Raw genomic sequence first — 23,845 nt, 5'->3', positions numbered from 1 at the left:
TTTCGGGAGGAAAACCAAAAAATAAAAATAAAAAACAAAACTCGAACCCAGCTCTTTTATTTTTTATATGTTGATTGTCATAATATTTCATTTTGAAAAGTTTTTAACTTTAGGGTGGAACAGACAGCAAAAGAAAGAAAAGAAATAGGCTTGTGAAGTACAGTGGAGAATTCTGGTTATACCTCAATATCCAATACCCAGTGTCCCTTGATATCTGTTTTCTGGACACACAGCCAGGTGAGACCAGAAGGCTAGGTTCTGGTCATGGGGATATGAGTGGAAATGATAGTTGCAACTTTTGGGCTGCACCCTTAATGGGAAAGCACATTCCTCCACTTCCCCAACTTATTCTCCCTCCCACTGACTACAAGATTCATGTACAGGTGGAATCACGAATAATTATCTACACCTGAGTTGGAAACCATGTCATGAAGATGGCAGAGCAACAAGGTAGAAGGCGCTTGGATCGCTAACATTGTCAAGCTGACTGTGAGCCCGGATTGTTCACATTTCAACTGCTCTGTGAGAGATGGCATTCTTTCTCTCTTGTTTAGATCACTTCCATTGCCTGAACCAGAATCCTAGTTAAAACTTGAAGGTACATATGTATGTGCCAAAAGCGTGATGTCAAACGGAATTGATTTAGTATGAGCTGGTGAAAATAGAAAAAGGGAATGGTGATACAGCAGGTCCTTGAATAATGCTGTTTCATTCAAAGTCATTTTGTTATGCTGTTGGTAAGATGCCATAGGAATTTAACTCTTGTTCATATCAATTAGCCTGTGGTAAAACTGGTTTCATTATATGTCATTAAGTTTAAAGTTCCAGAAAGTATCGATGGCATTAAATGAGATTTACTGTGTATGCTTTGGATTACTTACTGAAGGGAAATGTTTAGAGTGGTGAGAGAATGACATTACCTCACATCATGTTCGAAACACATGGGTCATCCAGGTCTGGTTTGATAATTCCTCAGAGCAGGCGATGGAGAGAGTATGTACAATGTGAGACGTTTGACAGGGAAAAGTATGTCTGTGTATCTTTCTAAATATGCTTAGAAACCATTGCTTATTTATTAATAATGAAGGTTATAAGAGTTAATTCACACTATTTTTTTTTTAATTTAGCCTAAAATCAACCTACCTCCTGCTCACCCCTACCTGCTGATTAGTAGGGAAAATTATAAAATGTTCTAAATTACAAAATATTGGTAAAGCCTTAGTTCAGTCTGATCATTTAAATAGTCCATTTATGTAGTGCTTAGATGAAAATGTTTCATAATTTGCCACCCTTCCTCCTGTTGTTCTCCCTAATTGGCGCAGAGGACAGTGGGAGGGTGGAGAGGAAGGGAAGAGTGACTTAAACTCATTGTAGCAAAGACAGACTCTAGTTTCTTAGATGTGATGTGCTCTGCCTCTTCTCTGCTCTTGAAGGTGATGGTTCTGACCTGGGTGCTCCTGGCAATTGAAGTCTCTGGTGCTGTAACTCATGGCTCACTTAGAGCCAGGTTGCTTGAGCTGCCTCTAGGTGCAGACCCCAGAATTTCTCACCAGAGTCTCTGTTGGGTTATGGTCTTGGTGATTGTCACACCTGCTATATTGGGCCAAGTAGGAGGCCCAGTGTTGGTCAACTCAGTTTCCACACTCCCTGAAAATTCTACAGTCCTTGCCTTGGCTAGGAAAACTGAGCCCCAGAGGCTCCCCTGCCTAAACATGGTGTGGTCCTTTTTAGTGCCCATGTTAATAAAAAGCTCTACTTTGGAGTAGTAGGGGAGAGGAATGAGACAAGAATTATGAAACTTGGGAGTAAAATTTGCTGTGATTAGAATGTGAGATTTATATATGTGAGTAATGAGATGGGAACGTGAGTTGAAGCAAATAAGATTAAAGAAGATGATTTTATTCAACTTTAATCGTGGAAGAGATATGACCAAAAATTACAAAATGTTGATCCAAACTTATGTACAGTGTAAAAATTTGGAAATTACAAAAATGAGGAATAAAATTGCATTACTCAGATATGAACCTTTTCCAGTCTATTTCTTTCAGTGTACTTTTCTTTGCATGAATATATGTATACAGTTGGTCCTTTTTATTTGCAGGTTTCACATTCACGGATTCAACCAAGTGTGGATTAGAAATATTTGGGAAAAAAACAGAAAGTTCCAAAAAGCAAAACTTGAACTTGCCATGTGCTGAGCACTATGCTGAATCCATACAAAGGAAGCGATGTGTAGGCATACCCTGCTGTAGCCTGTATGCAAATATAGTTTGTATGCAAATACCATGCCATTTTATATAGGGGGCTTGAACAACTTTGGATTTTGATGTCTGAGGTGGGATTCTGGAACCAGTTCCCTCAGATACCGAAGGACAGCTATATTTGTGTGTATGTGTGTGTTTGTGTATGTGTGTGTTTGTGTGCGTTTGTGTGTGTATATAGTTTAAAAATATTACATATTTTTGTTTTTTTCTCTATAAATTATGTTTGTTTTTTACCATTTAGAATATTTTTATTTTTTGTCAATGTTAATTCATTATGAATTAAAGAAATCTACACTTTTGATACTTGTTAATTACTAATATTTTTTCCTCTTCTGTAGTTTGCCTTTTCACTTTATGGTGATTAAAAAAAAAACCAAAAACCAAAACATTTGTAAGTTTTGGTACTTCTTTGTTTTGTTTGTATATCTACATGTTTATATTCTTGTATATTTAAATCTAGACAATGTTTTAAAAGTTTACTAGTCTAAAGGCCAGCTCTGTGTCAAAGAAACCTAATCTGACTGTGGCCTAAAGAAGATCGATGTTTATTTCTCCCATGTGATAAGTCCATGGTTAGATAGTGCTGGGGTGCTGTGCCTCACGTGGGCATTCTGGGACCACACTCCTGCCTTCTCATTGTGCCACTGTGCCCTGGGCATTGTTGGAACAAGACTATAGGCATACCTGTTTTCCAGTTCATCTAAGAATCAGGAGAGAGATAATCCTTGGCTGTATTTTCTTTTTATACACACATCACATGTCATTGGTGAGAAACGTAGCGATGTGGCTTATACCTAGCAGCAAGGGAGAATGAGAACTGTAGTCTCTAGCTGCCATGTTGGAAGTCATACTGTTAATACGATAGAAGGAGAGAACCTGTGTTATGGGCAGTTACAAGTCTCTACCACACTTGTTCTTTATTTCTCGTGGTCCTCTGAAAGAATTCTCCTTCCACTGTTCATATTTATAGTCACTTAAATTTTCTTACACTTTCTTCATGGCCCTTCCTCTCTCTCTCCTGCCTTCCCAGTCATCCAGCCAGTGAATAAATGTTTCTTGCTCTACGGCTGTGGGGTAAGTTTAGGAGTAAGCTTTGGGGATATCATGGTTATGAAACCAAGGGCTATCTTCCCTCATAGCTTATAGTCCAGTGGGTGAGAGAGAAATTAAATCAGCCATTCTAGGGGTGATCCATAGATCCTGGAGGTTCCTGAGACCATTATCATAGTAACACAAAGATGTTCTTTGCCTTTTCTATTGTGTTGTTTGCTCTGATGGTATCAAAGTAATAATGGATCAAACTGCTAAATCGAGTCGATAGCACCCACTTGAACTAATAGTCATTGTATTCTTCACCATTATGTACTTATGATAAAGAATGCTGAAGTCATAAAAATCATTATTTTTATTAAATCTGGATCATTAGGTACTCAGCTCTTTAAATATTCTTTATGGCCAGATGTGAAATACATCCAGAGTACTTAAATGTGTGCTGAGATATGTTGATTATCTTGAGAAAAAGCAGTTGTGTGATTGAGTTATGAGTTAAACTAGTTGCTCTTTTTCTGGAATACCATTACTTGAAAGAGTGAGATAAATTATGGTTAGTTCAACTTGGGGATTTGTCACAATTAGTCTGTCACTTCTAGGAAAACAGCTAACAGTATTTGTTGCCAGTAATAAAATTTGAACCTTTGTGCTAAATACATACATGCATACATACATACATAATCGAAGTTTAAAAAACTTGTCCCCACTACTGGGGCTTGACATCTTCCCAAGACCTAAAGCCACTTCTAATGAAATTATGGGTAATATTAAAAGGTGGTGTTTTCGTACATTGAAATTATGTCAATATTCTATTCTGTATAACTCACTGAACTAATTTACAGATCAGACATGGGTCAAAGTTTCATTCCAAGTACAACATAGACCAATGGGTTTTAAAGTACCAAAGTATGAAAAGTTCGTAGAAATGCATTATAACCAAACTTTTAGCTACTGCTTTCAAATTTTGGTATAGAACCAAAGAATACTCTCCACAATGATCTGTAAATGCTATTGAAATGCTCTTTCCTTTCCTAATTACATAATTATTTGGAAATGGATTTTCTTCATATACTTCAACAAAAGTAATATATTGCACCATATTAAATGCAGAAGTAGATATACGAATCCAGTTGCCTTTTAATAAGCTATTGCAGAAATGTAAAACAATGTTACTTATCTTACTTTTAGAGAAGATGATTATTTCATAAAAGTAATATATTAGTTTTATTATAGCTAGTGAACAACTAGATGGATATAATTATTCTGATCACTGGTCAAGAAAAAAGAAAGGAGTTGACCTTTCTTCTACCTCACTGCTTCTCAATCTCTGGCTTGCATCAGAATCACATCGAGGGATTATTAAAGCACAAACCACTGAGTCTCACTCACAGTGTTTCTATTTTAGTAAATTCTGGGTGGGGAGTGAGAATGTAGATTTTTTTTTAAGTATTGCTGATACTGTTGGTTTTTAGACCATACTTCGAAAACCACTGTTATGTTTCTTAGGATTTATTGGACAAACCTGTTTGAGCTACCATTTAGAAGAAGGGAAAAAAAAGATTAGGTACAGGTTTAGGGACAATGGCTGAAAGTGTTGACTTAGTTGCCAGAAATTTAGGAATTATAAATTGAGCAAAACATTATGTCCAGAGCTGTTCAGTGTCTGAGGCTCAGCTCTAATTACAAGCTAAAAAGTTAGCCTAATGTAGTTTCATGAATTCTAGCAGAAGACATGAGATTCCTGATTTGGAGACAAAAAGGACTTCATTACAACAATTTCAGTTGCTAGAGAGTCAGCGTTTATGGTGATTTACCAAGCCCCAATAACCCAAGGGCAACATAAAGGGAGCCCGGTGATGGCTACACAAGCAGTGAGTTATGTGGCGATGGAGGAACCCTTAACTTAGCGATTGCCAATTTTTTTTTTTTTTTTTTATAATATGCAGTAAGCCTGCCTGGCCTTTGTCCCAGAGGGTATATTATCTTTAATATACTGGACAGTAAACAGGCCTGCTCTTAGCTCCAGTGGGAGACATTGTCTTCTAAGACTGTTCTCTATATACATTCTTGAAAAGATGGTTGAGAAGAAAGGCAGTCAGTGCCTCCTCTCACACGTGTTCAGAAATGTGAGAGAGACCCATGGAGGATTATAGGTCAACATAGGAAAAATTGAGAAAGTTTGTATGTATTATTTAGTAGTCATTATCGTAGATAGCTGAGCAAAAACCATGAGAACAAATAGAATTGAGTTTTAGAGAAAGTGATGTATGGTTCTCTTATGAAGGAGAATGTTTTCCCCTTGTGTGGTTCTAAATTTTTTTCATAAATGTGTATAACTTTTATTAGAAGCAACATTCCTTATGTTTATAGGACTTATATGAAATATAAAACAACAATTACATGAATTTATATATAAATTTAAAAACTAAAATTAATACTAATTTAATGTGACAAATAATGATATATTAGCCACAATAAATTGCACTTACAATGTTTTTTTTTTTTTTGGAATTTGCATACCTCTTCTATAGTGTGCTATATAATGACTAATTTTCCCACATCTGTTCTCTATCTAAACTTATGTAACTTTCTTTTGTAAAGAATACGGTCATTATCATTTGATCTTCACTTGGCCCAAATGCATCATTAACCTCCATTGTTTTTCCCTCATTAGCTCAAGATAATTAAAGTAATACTACTTGGCACAGGATTAGTCCAAACTTTTTGGATCTATGTTACAAAAAGCAAACTCATAACTGGCTGTCATAGCTTGGAAATCAAGGTGAAATTATCTTCAATTATGACTAGAGTGATAACTTCCTGCTTTGCCCAGCTCAGTCCTGGTTTATGCTTGTGCCCCCTCTAACTCTCAAAAGTGTTCCAATTTGGATGGTAAATTGTACATATTCTCCCTAAGTATGACTTCATCTAAAAGTTCAAGTGTTGCCATCAGGCTTCTCTCATCCTAGCTTTCTCTCAGCGTCTCACTGCTCCTTCCCTGTGTTTTGGCCCTTTATTCCAATGATGTCTTTCATGACATAATCATGGAAAATGGCTTCCGTGGGCCAGATTTCACATGATTCTTTTAGTGCTGTGATTTTTCTTGATAGCTTTCTTATAAAAGGCTAGATCTCATTGGTGCCTAGATCTCATTCCTTTTGTGGGGAGGGGGCGGTAAATCACTGTATCCAAAATTATTATTTTGTGTGTATATATACATACATATAACACATAAACATATTTACATATACTAATTTGTAAAATGTTTTATTTGATGGTTTGTATAAGATCTATAAGCCTATTGGATTCCCTATGACAAACTGGCCAGGTGGAAATACACGACCCCTTTGTGGTAAGGGGCCTAGTGATTGACAGCCAAACCAGATAGAGTGGTGCATGGATGGGTCCCCACGCAAGGTGAAGTGTTCGGCACTTAAGTATCTTAGGCACCTCTAAACACAAACTCAAATACAGACTCTGAAATTGTATGGCTCTGTTCAGTCATATGGAGTTATTCAAGTGACTCAGAATTTCTTATATTGTTTCTTGTCATACGAACAAAAATACTGAATTAAAATTTTTTGAAGAAAACTTGCAGACCTCTAAGAATATGCTTGTGGCCTTCAGTCCTCCACTCTTCCTCACTCTCTCCTTGTGACTCTGTAGACTTGACTTATAGAAACATTGATTTCTCAGTTCAGTTGGCTGGTGTTTGTGGTCTCTTTGGGCTGCCAGGAAAGAGCCCACGATTCTCCTTTCTTTTATTTTGCCTTCCTAGAGTAGCCTTGTGTGTGCACTCATTCTTGCTCAGTCTAATAATATGATACCTATCTCAGGCATAAATGGCTCAAAGAGTAGTTTTTTTAATGTGAGGATTAGGGAAAGGGGTCATTTGAAGGATCTAGATTTGCATGTTTACCATCAGACATATGCCATAAATATGTATATATGTATTTAAACATAAATTCATAGCTTCTTATAGCTAAATTTAAAAGATTTTTAGATTATTACCCCTGTTGGGGAATTATAATTAGGAACAAAATCTTCTCCCAACCCAGCAATCTTCTTCATAAAAGTAGTAGAGAAAGAAAACACTTTTATTATTGAATAAGTATGGAACCAGAGTGTGATGTGCATCATAGGCAGTCCATTAAAAGTTGCAGAGACAGAAAGGAATCGCATCCCTTATATAGCCAAGCTGATACAACCTATTACATACATGTTTTCAAGATAAACAATAACTAGTCCTTAAGTAAGAGGCTTGACAGCACTTTATATCATACCTTGTAGTTCATCCTAACTTTACCTGTTAACTGGGGAGACCATTTGTGTCAACTAATTGGCTTTATACAGAGGAGAATTGAATTTCTCATAACTTTATGACAGGAGGTAGTTTTGCAATTTGGAGCAGGCACTCACCCTAGTTAGGATCCTACCCTCCCACCAAAACTGTGAGACGGGCACCATCTCCTCCCTTAATGTTTACAGTTCAAAGAAATGGCTCCCAGGTCCTGGAGAAAGACATTTTGAGTTATAAACATGCTCCCCTCCACCCACAAAGCCTAGTTGGTTTCCAAAAGTATGGAATACACACACATACACACATACATTTCAAAGAGAGAAAAAGTTACATAAAATGATAATTTTTCTAAAATAAATGTCTAAGAAGGGGAGGTAAATCTTTCAACAGGGCTAATTAAGCCTCTTATTTTTAATTCACAGTTGCCCTTGTGCCCTTTATTTGCTTTTAAAATATAAGGACCTTGATCTTGTTAATCTTATAGTAGCACTATGATAATCAGAAGTGACTTTAAATGCCCTTGTAATTTGGTTTTATTCCAGTTTAAGCTAAATTGTAATTTAGTTTTATTCAATGTAAAAATTTTTAATTGTTAAATTCTACATAAAAAGTAGGATTTCTTAAAAATAGAGTAGTGGCATCAGGAATTCAGCATAAGATAATTTGAAATCAGCATTTTAATAGTTTTTGAATAGCCTGTGATGTTGGGCAGTTTATAATCCTGAAGCGAAGAAAAATAAATGATATAAATATGACCCTAAGCAGAGAATTAGAAAAAGAATCTTCTTAGAAAAAAAAGTATTTTCTGAGCTCAGAGGTTTTCTTTTTTTTTCTTTTAAACTTTGCCAGCAGTTAAAACTTGGAATTTCCTATACTGTCCCTCAACAAAATCAGAGGTAGGTACAATTTGATTATCATTTTTATAATGATAACTTGGCATACTTGTTTTCAAGGAATTGGAATCTAGCCAAAGGTTACTTTACTTAGATCTCGATTTATTTTAGTCTCCCCCACCATCACCACTTGTCTGAACTTGATGCATTTCCATTTCCTAGTCCATGAGACCCAGAGTTGCAGATGAGATCCCTCTCAGTGTTACTCTGGAGGCTCTTCCACCATCTGCATGGTGTCTTATTATCAGATGCCGAGCTCCACTTCATACACCTGCTTGGCTAAATATTTGCTCTCGGAGATAGAATTTTCTATCAGCCACTGCCTCCTTAGAGACCTGAGGTATGCCCTTAGTGATCTTACCTGTGCCTTTATAGTTACGGGCCTATCATGGCCACATTCCACACGTTCTTGACTCCTTGGGAGTTACTGTTCCTTCCCACTAAAGTCTCACTTCTTTCACAGTGACCAGCTTGTTGAGAGTTACTTTACAAGCCACTTAGTCACCTTGACCAGCCTGGCCTTGTGACTAAGCAGTGGTCACACACTTTGATCTTTCCTGACCAATACATGTTGTATATTCCTTGTTTCTTCTTGAAAAGAGAGTAATCCAACTCTTTTAATCCCACCTCTGGATCTAGGTGAAAAGCAATAGCTGCCTAGCTGAGCACTGTTAGGAAAATTTACCTTTTTCTCCCTTCCCTGCCCCTCAGCTACCTTCCAATTTTTTTTTTTTTTTTAAATAATATTGCTTCCTGCCAGTGTTTCAAACATGACTGTGCTCACTTTATTTGTAGAGAACAACCTTTAACTCTTTCCTGTACTCTATGTGGAAATAATACCAGTATTTAGAATGTTGAAACCATAACCATGCAGTGTTTGTAATTTTCCTATTAAGACTGTGGAAGTGAGAATTGAAAACTAATTACAAAAATTGCTAAGCTTTGAAAAGTATTTTTTTCAGCGTTTCTGCCTCTAGGATATGTATTCCACACAGAGTACTTGTGACTAGCAAGAAATTAGGTAGAAATTTAATTAATAAGAAAGCTGTCCCCACTTTTTAATGTTAAACAGATTTCAGGATTTTTTGAACCACAAGCCATGACTAGATGCTCATTGCAAAGTAAGCTAAGCTTCCCATGCCACTTTACTATTTTTTATTTCTCCCTTTACATGGCTTTCAGACCTTACTAGTTTATAGCATGTGAGTCTTTCTCTAGGTCTTTGAGTTGTTGTTTCACTGATGGAATGGACCATGGGGCGGTTGTTCATTGAATCTCGCTGTGCTTATGGAATCGCCACCTCTGTGTTAGGCTACATGGATTTAGAATGTCCCATGATCACAGCGTGGCTGCTGCTGACTCAATTTGCAATGCTCTAGAAACCTAGAGGGCCTTCTTGAAGATAGCTTTGCTGGAAACTGCCTAGGATGTGTTTCTTGTAGTGGACCTTCAGAATCAGAGAATGCGTGAGCCAAAATGTCTATAACTATGCTTTTCACAAAACCAAGTACACTCTTGTTGATTAATAAATAATGGGTTGTTTATATTGGAATTGTTTTTATTGGCAGATGCCCCGAAAGATTCAAAGGCTGTCTGTAAATGAAGAATGCCCTCATTATTTATTCAGTTCCTGCTTTTCTACTTAATGTGCCCATATCTTGGGAAAATTTTCTTGAATATCAGATCACAAGTAAAATTTAAGCAGTATTTTTCTCCAAAATTTTCAAATAAGACATTTAACTATAACCTATTCTCAAATGCCTCTGATTTGGATGTGTGCGTCTGTGTGTAGCTGGAGGGAGAAAGAGGCCGAGAGAATGAAGTCCAGAAGTTTGCCATCTAATTGTATCAGCCATAAATAGCTTAAATAAATTCGAATATATTTCTGGTTGATTGCCTATGTCTAGTGCAAATTAGCTGCTGAGAATTCAGATAGAAATATGTGCAAAGTGAGAGGCAACAGGGATCACATGGGCAGTGGGTCTGGAAAGCTTGATGAAGGAGATAAGTTCGATGGTTAATAGAGGATCACTGTGGTGGTGGCAAGAGGAAGTAGAGCAGATCACACTTTGGCAAGGGAAACAGTATGTTTGAAGATTTGTGGTGTGATCAGTAGTAGGTGTTCTTGGAACTGTAAGTTGTTCAGTAATGCTTGGGAGTAGAAAGCACTGTAGGAATGGCACTGGGAAAATAGGAATATGGGCCCAGGTAATAAAAATCCTGAGCCCTGTCTGTCAAACAGTAATAAATACATCCATGATGTATAGCTCTGGCCAAAGAAATGTGAAGCCAAATGATAGACTTGTCATATCTTATTTGTTTTGTGTCAGTATGAAGATGTCTCAATATCTATCAATCAAGAGGAGCCAGACATAATTGAGCAAATTTATGTAAGGATAGCAGCTACTGTTAATTGTGAAGGATAAGAGGGCTCTACTTTATAAAAGGCCATGTCATCAGTAATATTTTTGATGTTACGATGGCATAGTACTAGGGACTCAAACTGTAAGCAGAGCTGTATATGTAGAGAGTGAAGGAGAGTTTTGAGAACGGGTTTATGACTTGGGTTACAGAGAAGCTAGAAAAATGGGGAGACATTTCTGCCCTGCATACCATTGCCTCCTGGTGCTAACAAATCATGTTGGCTATATGTCAGTTGTTTAATAATGGTGATTGACCATAATTGCATGAGACATGGCTATTTTAACATATAATTTTAAAATTATTTTTTATGTGGCTTCTTGGCACCACTGTTGTCTACTTCATAAGAGGCAACGATAAAATTATGATAATTGGCCAAAGAGTTTAAACGTCTTCCAATGGGGAGCAAAATCTTGAATAAAACTAATTTATAGTGCTTCAAGTTATAAAAAATTGAAATTTTTAATGCTTTGGAGAATATACACAAATAATAATGAAATCATTTTTTTCAGTTGAGTTTTATTTATTGAATTTAAATATGAAGTAATAAAACTAAGATGGGACTTAGTTTTGAGAACTTTTCTATGTGTTTGGAAAACAACAAAGATAGTTTTGATATAAAACAATTCAGCTGTAAGAGAAAGTGTGTGTGTGTGTGTGTGTGTGTTTGTGTGTTTGTGTTAGAAGTTGGATACATATGTGATGAAGTTAGAAATCTCTTATTCTATACACTTACTTTTTTTAGGTGCTGGTGAATCGGGGAAAAGTACAATTGTGAAGCAAATGAAGTAAGTAGCTTTAAAACAAATTTGTTCTTTGTGTTTAAGTGTACTTTTCCATCAAAGGAAGTAAGTATTTTCTTTTTCTTTTTGTCTCATTAGAATTATCCACGAAGCTGGTTATTCGGAAGAGGAATGTAAACAGTACAAAGCAGTGGTCTACAGTAACACCATTCAGTCAATTATTGCTATCATAAGGGCCATGGGGAGGTTGAAGATAGACTTTGGTGACTCAGCTCGGGCGGTAAGTTATTAAATTCTTTGCAGCATGCCTGATGAGTAAAAAGAATCACTTGTATGATAATACCATAGTACATGACAGATTTATCAGCTATCTCAGGACTATTTTATAAAAGAAGTCAAAAGGATAGTAAGTGAAGTGAGTCAGAAGCTTTAGAAATGAGTGAAATAAGAACACACAGGATGGTGCAATCTTTCCTTTACAGCTAGACTACTTTCCTTATCTATCAGATAGTTTGGACAACTCAGTAACCATTGCAATCTTTTCTCTGTAACAAGTGATATTGGATTCCCCCATATCTCCATAACAATTTTTAGTCGATACTGCCAAGTTTAGTAAACTGCCTACACTGGCACTTGTCAAAGTTTGTTTCTGTAGTTTGGAATGCTAAAATGATCTAATTATTTGTATTTATGCCTGGAATAAAAAACAATCTAATCTCATATGAGAACAATAAAAGTTTGCATGTTTTTGGAAGGAAAATATTGGCTGTTAGGAAACACATACCAGAATTTCAGCACTAAAGGGACAAGAACTGTAGGGTACAAGCTAGTTCTACCCCCTATTTTATCAGTAGAGAAACGGAATCCGGGAGAGATTACATGATGGAAAGATTGCCACTCAGTTGGTGGTTACCAGGGCACTGTGCCTATGCTTCCTAATTTGGCTCAATAACTTGTTTTCAGTTTGATTGGAAGTAGCCTTGGCCTAGTCCATATGACATTTTCCTTTTCCTCTTTTCACCTATTTGCTTGCTTAATCTGTTTATTTCAAGTTTTATTTTTTGTGTGTAGTTTTTTTCACTATTCTTTTTTTTAATAACTAGTGTAAAACCTGACCTTCTCAGAAACCTTTTTAACTGAGTATCCAGCTTTATTTTTATTTTTTTGTACATTGTAGATGTATTATTATTTCTACTGCTGCTACTCCTTTTTTTATAGTTTCTTCATGTTTTTATGTATTTAATATGCGTGTGTGCTACCTCACTACTAACACTATGAAGATTTTTTGAATACTTTTCTTTTTTGTTACCTTAGTGTTCGGTCCATTTTTTTTTTTTTAACATAGAGACTTAATTCATGTTTAATAGGAAAAGAAATGAGAGAAGACATTAGAAAATATACATTGGAGAAATTTGTAAAATAAATGGTTTATTTTTTGTGAGTTAGTCTAAAATTTCTTTTTAAGTTACTGGGACATATTAATTTGCTAAGCTCTTTTAAACAAAGATTTAAAAGCTTAGTGTAATGAATTAAAATTTTCAAGTAGATTTCAAGATTATTTTTAATAATAGTTCATAACATTCTTCTAAATTGTCATTTCTGAAACAAGATTTGATCTTATCCAGACATGTTTTATGTTATCTACTATCCATTCAGTCTGTAACTTACTCATTTATCATGGATTCATTCAACAAACGCTTTTTAAGCTTAGTTTTACGTAGAAGGGAACCGCCTTTAGATAAAAGAAGGAATTAGTATAAATTGTAATTTACACTAATTCTAATTATAGTAATTTAAACCTTTTATCAAGTTTACATATAGTATTCTGCATTTATATCTTATATGTGATTATTAGAAAGGTTTTGTAGCCTACGTTATAGGAGGTTATGAAGGGTCATTGCAAGCAGTTATGAAGTCTTTTTATATTTTTCTCTCAAGGAATGTTGCCATTTTCTGCTTTCTTTTTTTTAACAACATTTCTTGAATTTAGTTTCAGGACTGACTGGGAGTAACTGCTCTTACCATAACCTTTATTCTTTTTAGACTTTTCTCTAGCTGTAGCCTAGTAACTTTTTACCTTCAGCTTATTACTTCTGTTTGCTTTAGCTATTGTTATTAACTCCTTCACGCAAATGCCTTTTTGCTCCCACACTGGTTTTGTGAGTCCCCTCTATGTCTTGTGTTGCCTTGCCTTCGCACAATCTTTAAAATACTATGAGGCTCTTGGAATTGTGCTAAGGAATGCAAAGATGAATTAAACATGGCTTAGACGTGAGGAAGGAACATTGGAGCTTGGTAACGAAATGTGTAAGAGTTAACTAGACAAAAACAAGGAAAAAGCATTCTACAGATAAGAAACAATTATAGTCAAAGAGTGAATTTTTTTTAGGGTATCAGTTCCCGGAAGGATTATCCTTGAGTCGATGGGTAACCAGATATTTAATTTTGATAAGTACCGGAGATTTGCTTCAGAAGAAAAGCGGTGTGAATAACTTTTTCTAGCAACCATACATCAGTGTCTACCAGAATCTCACCAACTTAGATATTATCAACATTTTAATTTTTAGTATCTCATGAGTTAAAAATATCATCTTTTTTCCTTAGTTTTTTCCCAATTTTTTTTTACCGAGGTGGAGAGTATTTTGTCTTTTTGTATATCTTTTGCAAACTCCTCTTAATATTTTTCACTCAACTCTGTTAAATTACTTGTCCTGTTCACATTGTTTCTCTTTAAATATTAGTATTAACCCTTTTATATTTTGCAAATATTTTTGCTCAGTGTTTTTCTTTTAGTTTTTTGAAATATTTTTCTTGTTACAGAACTCTTATTTTTTTTCCAGTCAATTCTGATTTCTGTGTTTGTCTTACTAGACAGATATCTTCGACTTACTATTTTTTTTAAACTACTCTTATTTTTTTAGAATTTTTATAGTTTTATTTCTTTAAATTTCTCTCTTCACTAACCTGGAAATGTTTGTGTCCCTTGAATTGTTGCCTTGAATCGACTTAAACAAGCTCCCTTTCTCTCTCAAGCCTCAGCATGCTCCTGGATAATGGCTACTTTTCTGTTCCTTTAATTTTGTAATTTATTTCACTAGTTTATGTCTGTCTGCCAGATTTTCTCGATTGCTTTTGGGAAAGGTTATATCAATTTACCTTTCCAGCAGCAGTTTAGGAGAGGACCCTTTTTTAGCAGTCTGGGTAGCCAGAATTTAAGAGACTTTACATTTAAAAAGTACTGGTTAATTTATTAGTAAATTTTATTTCAATTTCATTTGCATTTTCAATTTTTAAGTGTAATTTTACAGTTTTTAATATCTTTATTGACTATATTTTTTCTCTTTGTTAGCGGCATATTTCACCCCTTATTCATTTACCTGTTGGAGTATTGGTCGTTTGGTTATCTATTTGTTTGTTTTTATGTACATATGTATTAACCTTTCATCCACTAATAATGTTTTCTCACATTTTTCTTGACTTTAATCTGTGTTTCCGGTTTTCTTCCACTATAATTTTTTTCCATTATGTTTAAATTTAGAAAACTTCTTCTCAACCAAAGATTTATCAGATACTCATACTATTTTAAAATACTTTAAGGGAATGAATTTTAACATTGTTTCTTGTTTTCTTTAATCCCTCTGAAACTTATTTATTTTGTATGCATGTAATAAGGATCTATATTTTTTTCATCTTCTGAAGACTATCTGATTATTTATGAGTGCCTTTTAATAATCACATCCTTTCCTACTAATTTATCTTGCTGCCTTTATCATAATATTCAAATTTAGGTTTTTTCCCCTATTGATCTACATTAATACTAGGCATATGGCAGGCTTTTAATATCTGATAATTTTAGCCCTTCTTCCCCAGTATTCTGTTTATAAATGTTCAGTTATTTCTACTCATTATTTTTCCAAATATTTGAATTAGTTTTGTATTCCAGTTTATGTTTCAGAACAAAATGAGGTTATAGAATTACATTGTTTTTGATTCTGAGAAATATCAATTGATGTATATGGCAAAGTGATAATAACTTTCATTTGAAATGTAGTATGTGCCTCCAACACAGTATTTTTCTATTTCCCTCAATCATGTATCAGTTATCCCATATTTCTGTATCTATCTCTTGTACGGACAGTAGAACCTGTCACTTTTTTTTTATTAACTTTAAAAATATACTTACAAGATTCATAAATACATAAAAGTTATATTTGAGTAACACATTTATTATAATTTCTCTTCTTGATATAATGAAGCTCATGCTCATTGCAATTTAGTTAGGATTTCTGCTGTCTGCAGTTAAAATTAACTTATTTTATTTTTAGGTTTTTTCAAACTCCTTTTAAGCATGCTATAGGAAAAAGGAAAAATGACATCCTATTTCCTTGCCTCTGTCATTTTTTACTTAGACTACATTTGTGTTTTTAGAGGAGGAAAAATGTTTTACATTTATGTATTATTCAAAGCAGTTCTTTAGTGTCTGGGATCGGCACCATGAGCCATGGAGTAGGGACTCCATTACATTTCAGGATTTCTCTACGGGTACACTAACTTTAATGAAAGCCATATAGCTGCCTTAAATTTATAGGCATGATTATATGCTATAGAAATGTGGTAGATTAAATAAGTACCTTTCACATATGGTGTTTAGTATTGATGGCTAATGTTATTAGTGAAATAATTGAGCTAAACCATTGAAACATATCAGTCATGACATCAATATATTATTCCCGTGGCCAAAAATTCTTAGGTGTCGCTATTTTTAAGATTCTTACCATAATTTTTAGTCTCTATTGTAGAAGGGCTTTCTGATGTTTTCTAATTAAACTCATAATCTCATTCATAAAACCTTCTGCTACATCACAGTAAATAATCATTTTAGCCTGTGCTTAAAAACTTCAATCTCTCACTTCCCCTCCCCCCTCCTTTTTAGATGGCTTTGATTGTTAAAAAGTGTTCTTATGGAACTGAAGTCTGATATCTTTTGACCTAAAAATTCTCCTTTTTCTACTCTGTTCCTAAACATGAAGTCTGTTCTTTCTTTCCTTTAATGATTCTTCCTTAATATGTCATAAGATAGCTATCAAAGTCCTTTTTCCCATTGAGGACAGACTTCCGAATTCTTATAAAGTGGGTGACAGTTTCAAATAAAATGTTCTGTCACTAAATAAATACAGTATGTTAAGTGTTCCTTGACCATCAGTGGAAAACGAGACTATATTATGTGTCTCTTGACATGCTAGCATTTTTATTTCCTGAATTTCCCAAAGCATGCAGTTATGTGAACTAGAGCATATATTCTCAAACTATCTTATTTTAATTTAGTTCGTAGTAATTCAAAAACATACTAACTTGGTTAGATCCATGGATTGCCTGGCAAATAACATTTCTTTCTTTTTAGCGTCTCAAGAGTACCTGCAAACTAGTTTACTAACCCATAGCCCTTCTGACTAAACTCCAGTCTTTTCTTCAGTAATCTCTATCCTTTTTTACCCTATGTCACACTGTTTTGGCACAATCATGTTTATCTTTCTAAATGTTTCTTAGTAATGTTATTTTACAAGAATCTTGAAAAGACCTCATTTCATGGCAAGATAAGGATCATTGTCATCATTCTGCAATATTTAAATTTATCCTGTCTTAGACAATGGCTGCTTACTAATTGTTGACTAGCGGATATATGTGAGTGAGTGAATACTTAGCTATGGAACTTTAAATAAGTCGCTTAATCTCTCTGCACCTCTAGTTCTTTTTATACAAAACCAAAAATTGGGTAGAATAGTGTCCAAAGTATCTTTCTGCTTAAATTTGATACCTTAACTCTTCGTCTACTAACATCTGAATGTCCTGCTAATGACATGGAAATGAATTTTCTCAGTTTTTTAAGGGAAAGAGACTACTTTCCATTTTGTGAGAAGAGACATTTTTGAATGTCATAGAGAGTGCAGTTTATAAATATAGCTTCCAGAGTTTCTCATGTCTTTTCTTCAGGCTTCTTCCTAGAAAATGTGAAGAGAATGTGATCTTATGACCCATACCAGGAGATATTAGTCCTTTGTATCAAGAAATATTATTGCAATTAAATAAATTTATTATAATGGAAACTCATTTAAAAACTCACTAAGTGAAAAAATACTTTTCTAAAATGGATGGAGAAAATCGTTTGTTGTTGTTTAATTAATAAAGATGACCAGATTTAGAAACTTCTCTATGGTAATTATTTGGAAAAATGAATAATTGTTTACTGGGATTAGGTAAATGGTGCTAAGAATGACTTGAAACCATGTTGCCTTGAGGTTTATTGAGGATGTTGAACATGTGTTACCTGCTGCATGCATTTCTCATGTGACTTACTAAAAAGGGAAACATATGCTCGACTAATATGTTCCCATGCTGAGAGACTTAATTATTTTTCATGATGGTGGCTCCATCTGAAAAGAAAATGTTTCACAAATTGGCAGCAGAATGAATTTATATTGTCAGCTAGTACCTTTTGCTTGTCGGTGTCACCAAATGCTTGTCTTCTGTACACCTTATGTGTGCCACTACTTTATAAACATCTACTATAATACTTGGGAAAAATGCCCTTTGAAAAAAAAATAGGGATTATCCACCCAATAAACATAAAGCTACAAGTCTCAGTCAAAAGAGAATCTCTTATGAAGACAGCAACTTCACATCTCCCCTATTTTTGGACCATGTTATTACCTAAAGAGTAGAATTGTGTTGTTCAGCACTGTAGCTACCACCCACATGTGGCTAATGAGTATCTGAAATGTGTCTAGTCTGAATTGAGATGTGTTGTCTGTATAATATAAACACAGATTTCAAAGATTAAATATGTATAAAAAATAATATGAAATGTCTCACTAATAATTTTATATTGATAACATGATAGGTTAGATAAAATACATGGTCAAATTAATTTTACCTTTTTCACATTTTGAAATGTGGCTATTAGAAAATTTAGAATATCATCAGTGGCTCACATTATATTTCTTTGGACAGCCCTGACTTACTGTGGATCAGAATAACTAAATATTTGTAGCCTCAAAACTTAAGGAAAATTTAGCTTTAATATACAGTATTCCTTTATTTAAATTCTTTGCATGCTGTCTCCTGTATTCATCATGATTATTTCTATTCCAAAGCTGTGCTTATTTTGTTTTCTATACCTGTGTTAGCAAACACCTGCCCCGATCTCCTGGCCCATTGATTTTAATGTACAGTATCCCCTCTTGTCTGTGGGGCATGTGTTCCAAGACCCTCAGTGGATACCTGAAATCTCAGATAGTACCAAACTCTTTATATACTGTTTTTTCTTATCCATACATAGCTATGATAATGTTTAACTTATAAATTAAGCACAGTTAGACATTAACAACAATAATAAATAAAATAATTATAATAAGTTATGTGAATGTAGTCTCTCAAAATATGTACTGTACTCACCCTTTTTGTGATGATATGTGATAATATGTATAATGCCTACATGCTGAGATGAGGTGAGGTGAATGATGTAGGTATTGTGATGTAGCCTTAGGCTGCTACTGACCTTCTGATGATGTCAGAAGGAGGATCATTTGATTTGGGTGATCCTGAATCATCCACCTGTGATGTCATGGTTGGATGTCAGGAGCAGATAATATCGGTGGATGCGGAAATTTAATATTTTGGGGCCTCAGTTGACCTCGGATAACTGAAACTGCAGATAAGGGATTTATACACTGCGTACACATATTAAGGTCTCCTGAAAATTTCAGATCATTCTGTGAAACTTTTTGTTTATTCCACATCGATTCCTCCCTTCGATGAACCTATTTTGTTTCTATAAAGACTATCAGAAAGCTAACATTTAACTATATTCTTTCTTAAAATAATCTCCAATGTTGTTAATGTATTTCTTAGATAAGAAACATTTTTGAGAGAGAGGAGCAAGGCATACATTCTTATGTTTTCTAAAAAGTGATTATCTTCAGTGTACAACAGACCATCAGTGGAGATAGTTGGTTTAATATCACCTCATAAGCTGTAAGTGTAGTCATTCTTCCAGCTTTCTAGTGCCTTGATACCTTTAGAAAAACCACAAAACATGGTGAGCCGACTTTTTAAAGTGGTGCTTTAGAGAAATAAGTTATGACTCTAGTAAAAAAACAAAAAAGAAATTTACTGTTGTACTTATCATTTGTAATACCCCCTTTTTATTTTTTAATCTGTAAAGAGTCCCTTTTTACTTTTTTTTAAAAAAATGGTCTTTGAATGTTCAGGATGATGCCCGCCAACTCTTTGTGCTTGCTGGAGCTGCTGAAGAAGGTTTTATGACTGCAGAACTTGCTGGAGTTATAAAGAGATTGTGGAAAGATAGTGGTGTGCAAGCCTGTTTCAACAGATCCCGGGAGTACCAGCTTAATGATTCTGCAGCTTAGTAAGTAATCATAACTTCAGAACTAAACTATCATGAATAATTACTTGCAAGTCAAATATACTTCCAAGGCAATTTTATTGCAGAATCGGCTGGCACATTCTTATAAAACTCTGGATAACAACATTTGAAAACTTTGTCTTTGTGTGTTTGTAGATAGCAATGCTGTTATTTTCTTTGTGTTTAAAAGTGTCTCAAGAGACCCCTGCTTATGTAACTCTAATTGAAACATGCAGAATGGGACTGTTTCCAATATATTTCCAAGAAAGTAATTGGAATTTCCCAAAGTTCATTCTGAATGCGGGTTTCTCTCTAGTTTGCCTGGGACTAGCCAGAAAGGAGGATAACTGATTTGGGTTCTTTTCATTATACTTATGGTGCCTGAGAAGAGTTAATTGTCCAATAACAGGTACCTTGAATGATATGCACTGCATTTGAAGGGGCACATGGTGAGCCCAAGATATTTTCTCACTGAGCAAAATAGCTTTACACTTGAAAATTGTCAATTTTATGTTCCCCGTTGCATTAGGTGTTGTTTATAGATATCTAAGTACTGTTTTTTAGAAGAAAAATGTGCCCTTATTTTTCAGACAGTTGCCCAGCAAGTTTGTAAAGCAGGTTGTGATAAAACCTAATCAGGGAGTTTCTGCTTGGTGATCTACATAGAATTTAAAAAATCAAGTATTTTTTTCCCCATAATTTGGCACACATACTCAAGGCAGATATGAGTAGCATTAATTAGTCTTAAAGCATGTTTTTTTTTTATTTTTAAGTTTACTTTCCAAGTTTGTTTCGTATTCTCGACACAGCTGTTGGTTCTTAGGGACATAAGTGAGGATTAGATAGGTGATACTAGGCATTGGAAGGTCTAGGTAAGTACACACACACACTTTGCTACAGTGAAAAACCTGGCCTCGGGAATCATACCCCATTATTATATGGCATGTTATTTGTTGTACATCAGAGTATTCAGTATGTGTTACATGATACAATGTGAATGAATAAATAATCCACATGATTGTATAACCCATAGCAATTTTTATAACACTGTATTTCTTAATCTGTATTTTTAATGTTTTACAAATATATAAATCATATTATTACATATGTAGTTTCGATATGTATATGTAACATCTTATTGAATGGGTAGCCCATCTCTCCAACTGATATCTCACATCTAAGAAATATTCCTTTCTCTCTGTTTTATGTACTCATAATATGATATATTTTCTTTCTTAGCACTCACAGATTTACATTTATTTTGAGGTAACTTAATTTATACTTATATTGAGACTATTTGATTATTTTCTTTCACTACCAGTGTACTATAAATTCAGTAAGGTCTGTTTTTGCCCAGTGTTCTTCTCCATTGCCTGACATGTTATAGTCATCACTCAGTACGCCCTTGTTTAATAATGAACGAAATAATAAGCCAAACTTTACAGAGTCTTCAAATTAGAAGAAAAATTTTTAGAGCAATACACAACTCTTAGACTTAAAATATATGCTTTGGCACCACCAGCACCTGCAGAAAAATCTAAAGAGGAGCCACTGTTAAGGTCGGAAGAGTTCTCTGAGCTGAGCCCAGCAAGAGAAACTGCTTCAATAATTAAGGAGCGCTTCTCAGGGACAATAGATTGAATTTTGTTTCCCCATGTAGGGGAACTTCCTGGACCTCCTCAGTCTGTTGACCAATGCCCTCTTTCCTGTGCATAGTGCTTGGACATGCATAGAAAAAAAAATAAATTGTTTTGGCTCCCCATTATTTCATTGTTAGTAGTTCTCACCTTGAGATGGCAGTGATGGAGCCATTTTCAAGAACGAAGTCTTAGAAATCTTTTTCTCTATAGTGGTTACAGGGCATTTTGATTTCTGAGTCCTTGACTGCAGATGGGGGATGCTGCCACCTTGTCTATTAAGACTGTCTAAGTACCAATTTATACTTTAAATTTCTGATTATTTAAAACAATTGGAATTTTTCACAGTGCCTATTTTTCTTTTTTTGTCCTATTAAAATGTGTAAATGTATTTTTTAAGAGTCTGTTAGAACTATAGCAGTCTTAAGCAAAGAAATTATGAGTAATCACATTTTAAATAAGAGTAGTTAGAGTAATTCATAGGGACAATTAGTAAAATCTTGCCATGGCCTTTTTAGTTTGTTTATTAAATCAGATTTTCTTAAAATAAGGTATATTGTTATGTATATGGATTTAAAAACAGATCAAGTGTTGGAAGATTATTCCCAATGCAATAATAAGATAATAACATTCTTTTAAATTTAGTAAGTACAGTATAGTAACTCAAGCTATATCTCTTTGTGTATTCTTGTGTGTCAATACCATATATATGTACTCAGCTGTTTAAAACATTTTTGGTTACTAATTCAGTGTTTAGATATTCTTCTAGCTCTAGAAATTCCAGTCTTCAACAAATCAAGTATTTATTGAGCTCTTTTTTGTTTGCAAGACCCTGTTCTAAATGACTAAGGATAGTTTCAGAAGATAAACATCAATTAAAGTTGTAATAGTTGGTGCCTCTCTGTACTTAAATTTATTTTCTAAATACTTTCACAACCTCCACTAGTATTACAAAACAATGCAGTGATGCTCCCCACATTCACGAGACATTAGGATTCATTCCAGACTTCTTGCATTTTTGGATGTGCATAACCTATCAGTGGCCTTACTTCTTGAGAAACAAGATGTGACCCTTCCTTCCTCCATACTGTTACACTGCTTGTCCCAATATGAATGACATTCCTTTTTTCTGTCCCATCATTCAGATTTCTGTTAACACCCCTCACTATCCATAAATCCTTCTCTAACTACTCAGGTTCACATTAATCTCTATTCCTCTACTTTCTATAACATTATGGTCTCTACTATATAATTAGACACAAAACTACACAAAATTATTTGCAGGGTATGTTATTTTCATATAACATGTTTGGCATCATTGGCAGAGAGCGTTGAATGAGTGACTAAAATCAGAAGTAAAATATGAATACTGATTTAGAGAGCCAGTAAAATGCAGAGTGAAGGATCATGTATAATGTTTTCCTGTCTGTATCAGAAGGCTGGTTAAAAAGGAACATCGAATTCAGCCTTTTGCCAGAGGTTTCCTCACTACCCTCTCAAAAAATGAGACTTTTAAAAACCTCAACAAAATAGTAACATCTAGAACTTGGAATATTGCATGCATCAATAACCTCAACAAAATAGTAACATCTAGAACATAAACATAGTGCTACATTAAAAAAAAAATAAAATGAAGAATTTTAAGAAACATGGTATACAGTTATTTGGGGTATTTAAGAAGTTATTATTAGTCTGTTTTATTTCCCAACAAGGAGAATTACTAACTACTGTCTTTAAGAAACAAAGTACATAACATTTAAAAAATGTTAGAAGAGTTTTGTGGCTGGAGAAGTATAAACATTTTCATTTCAGTGAGAGTTGTGTAAGATATAAACTTAAATTGGTTGTATTACATGATTACACAAAAATGTAAAAATTTCCAGTAACTTGGAATATTGCATGCATCAAAATGTCTTACTCTTTGATTTAGATAATCTTTATTGGCTATATTAACTACTAGCATATTTTTTTTTGTTTATTTTTCAGCTATTTGAATGATTTGGACAGAATAGCACAACCAAATTACATCCCAACTCAACAAGATGTTCTCAGAACTAGAGTGAAAACTACAGGAATTGTTGAAACCCATTTTACTTTCAAAGATCTTCACTTTAA

At 34.4% G+C, this 23,845-nt stretch overlaps 1 protein-coding gene across 2 annotated transcripts in view; it reads left to right on the top strand.

Annotated features, from left to right (window-relative positions):
* GNAI1 (G protein subunit alpha i1) overlaps positions 1–23,845 on the top strand; it is a 72,722-nt gene that overhangs the window by 33,910 nt on the left and 14,967 nt on the right. For both annotated transcript variants that reach the window (XM_039848980.1, XM_039848981.1), the window contains 4 exons: positions 11,674–11,716; positions 11,810–11,951; positions 19,939–20,096; positions 23,717–23,845. In XM_039848980.1, coding sequence (XP_039704914.1) covers positions 11,674–11,716; positions 11,810–11,951; positions 19,939–20,096; positions 23,717–23,845 — 472 coding nt within the window. The remainder of the gene's footprint in view (positions 1–11,673; positions 11,717–11,809; positions 11,952–19,938; positions 20,097–23,716) is intronic.

The sequence above is a fragment of the Pteropus medius genome, unplaced genomic scaffold (genome assembly GCF_902729225.1).
Source record: "Pteropus medius unplaced genomic scaffold, Ma_sr-lr_union100, whole genome shotgun sequence".
Classification (NCBI taxonomy): Eukaryota; Metazoa; Chordata; class Mammalia; order Chiroptera; family Pteropodidae; genus Pteropus; species Pteropus medius.
Note: the sequence above shows the minus strand (reverse complement) of the source record. Positions and strands in the feature narration are given on the sequence as shown.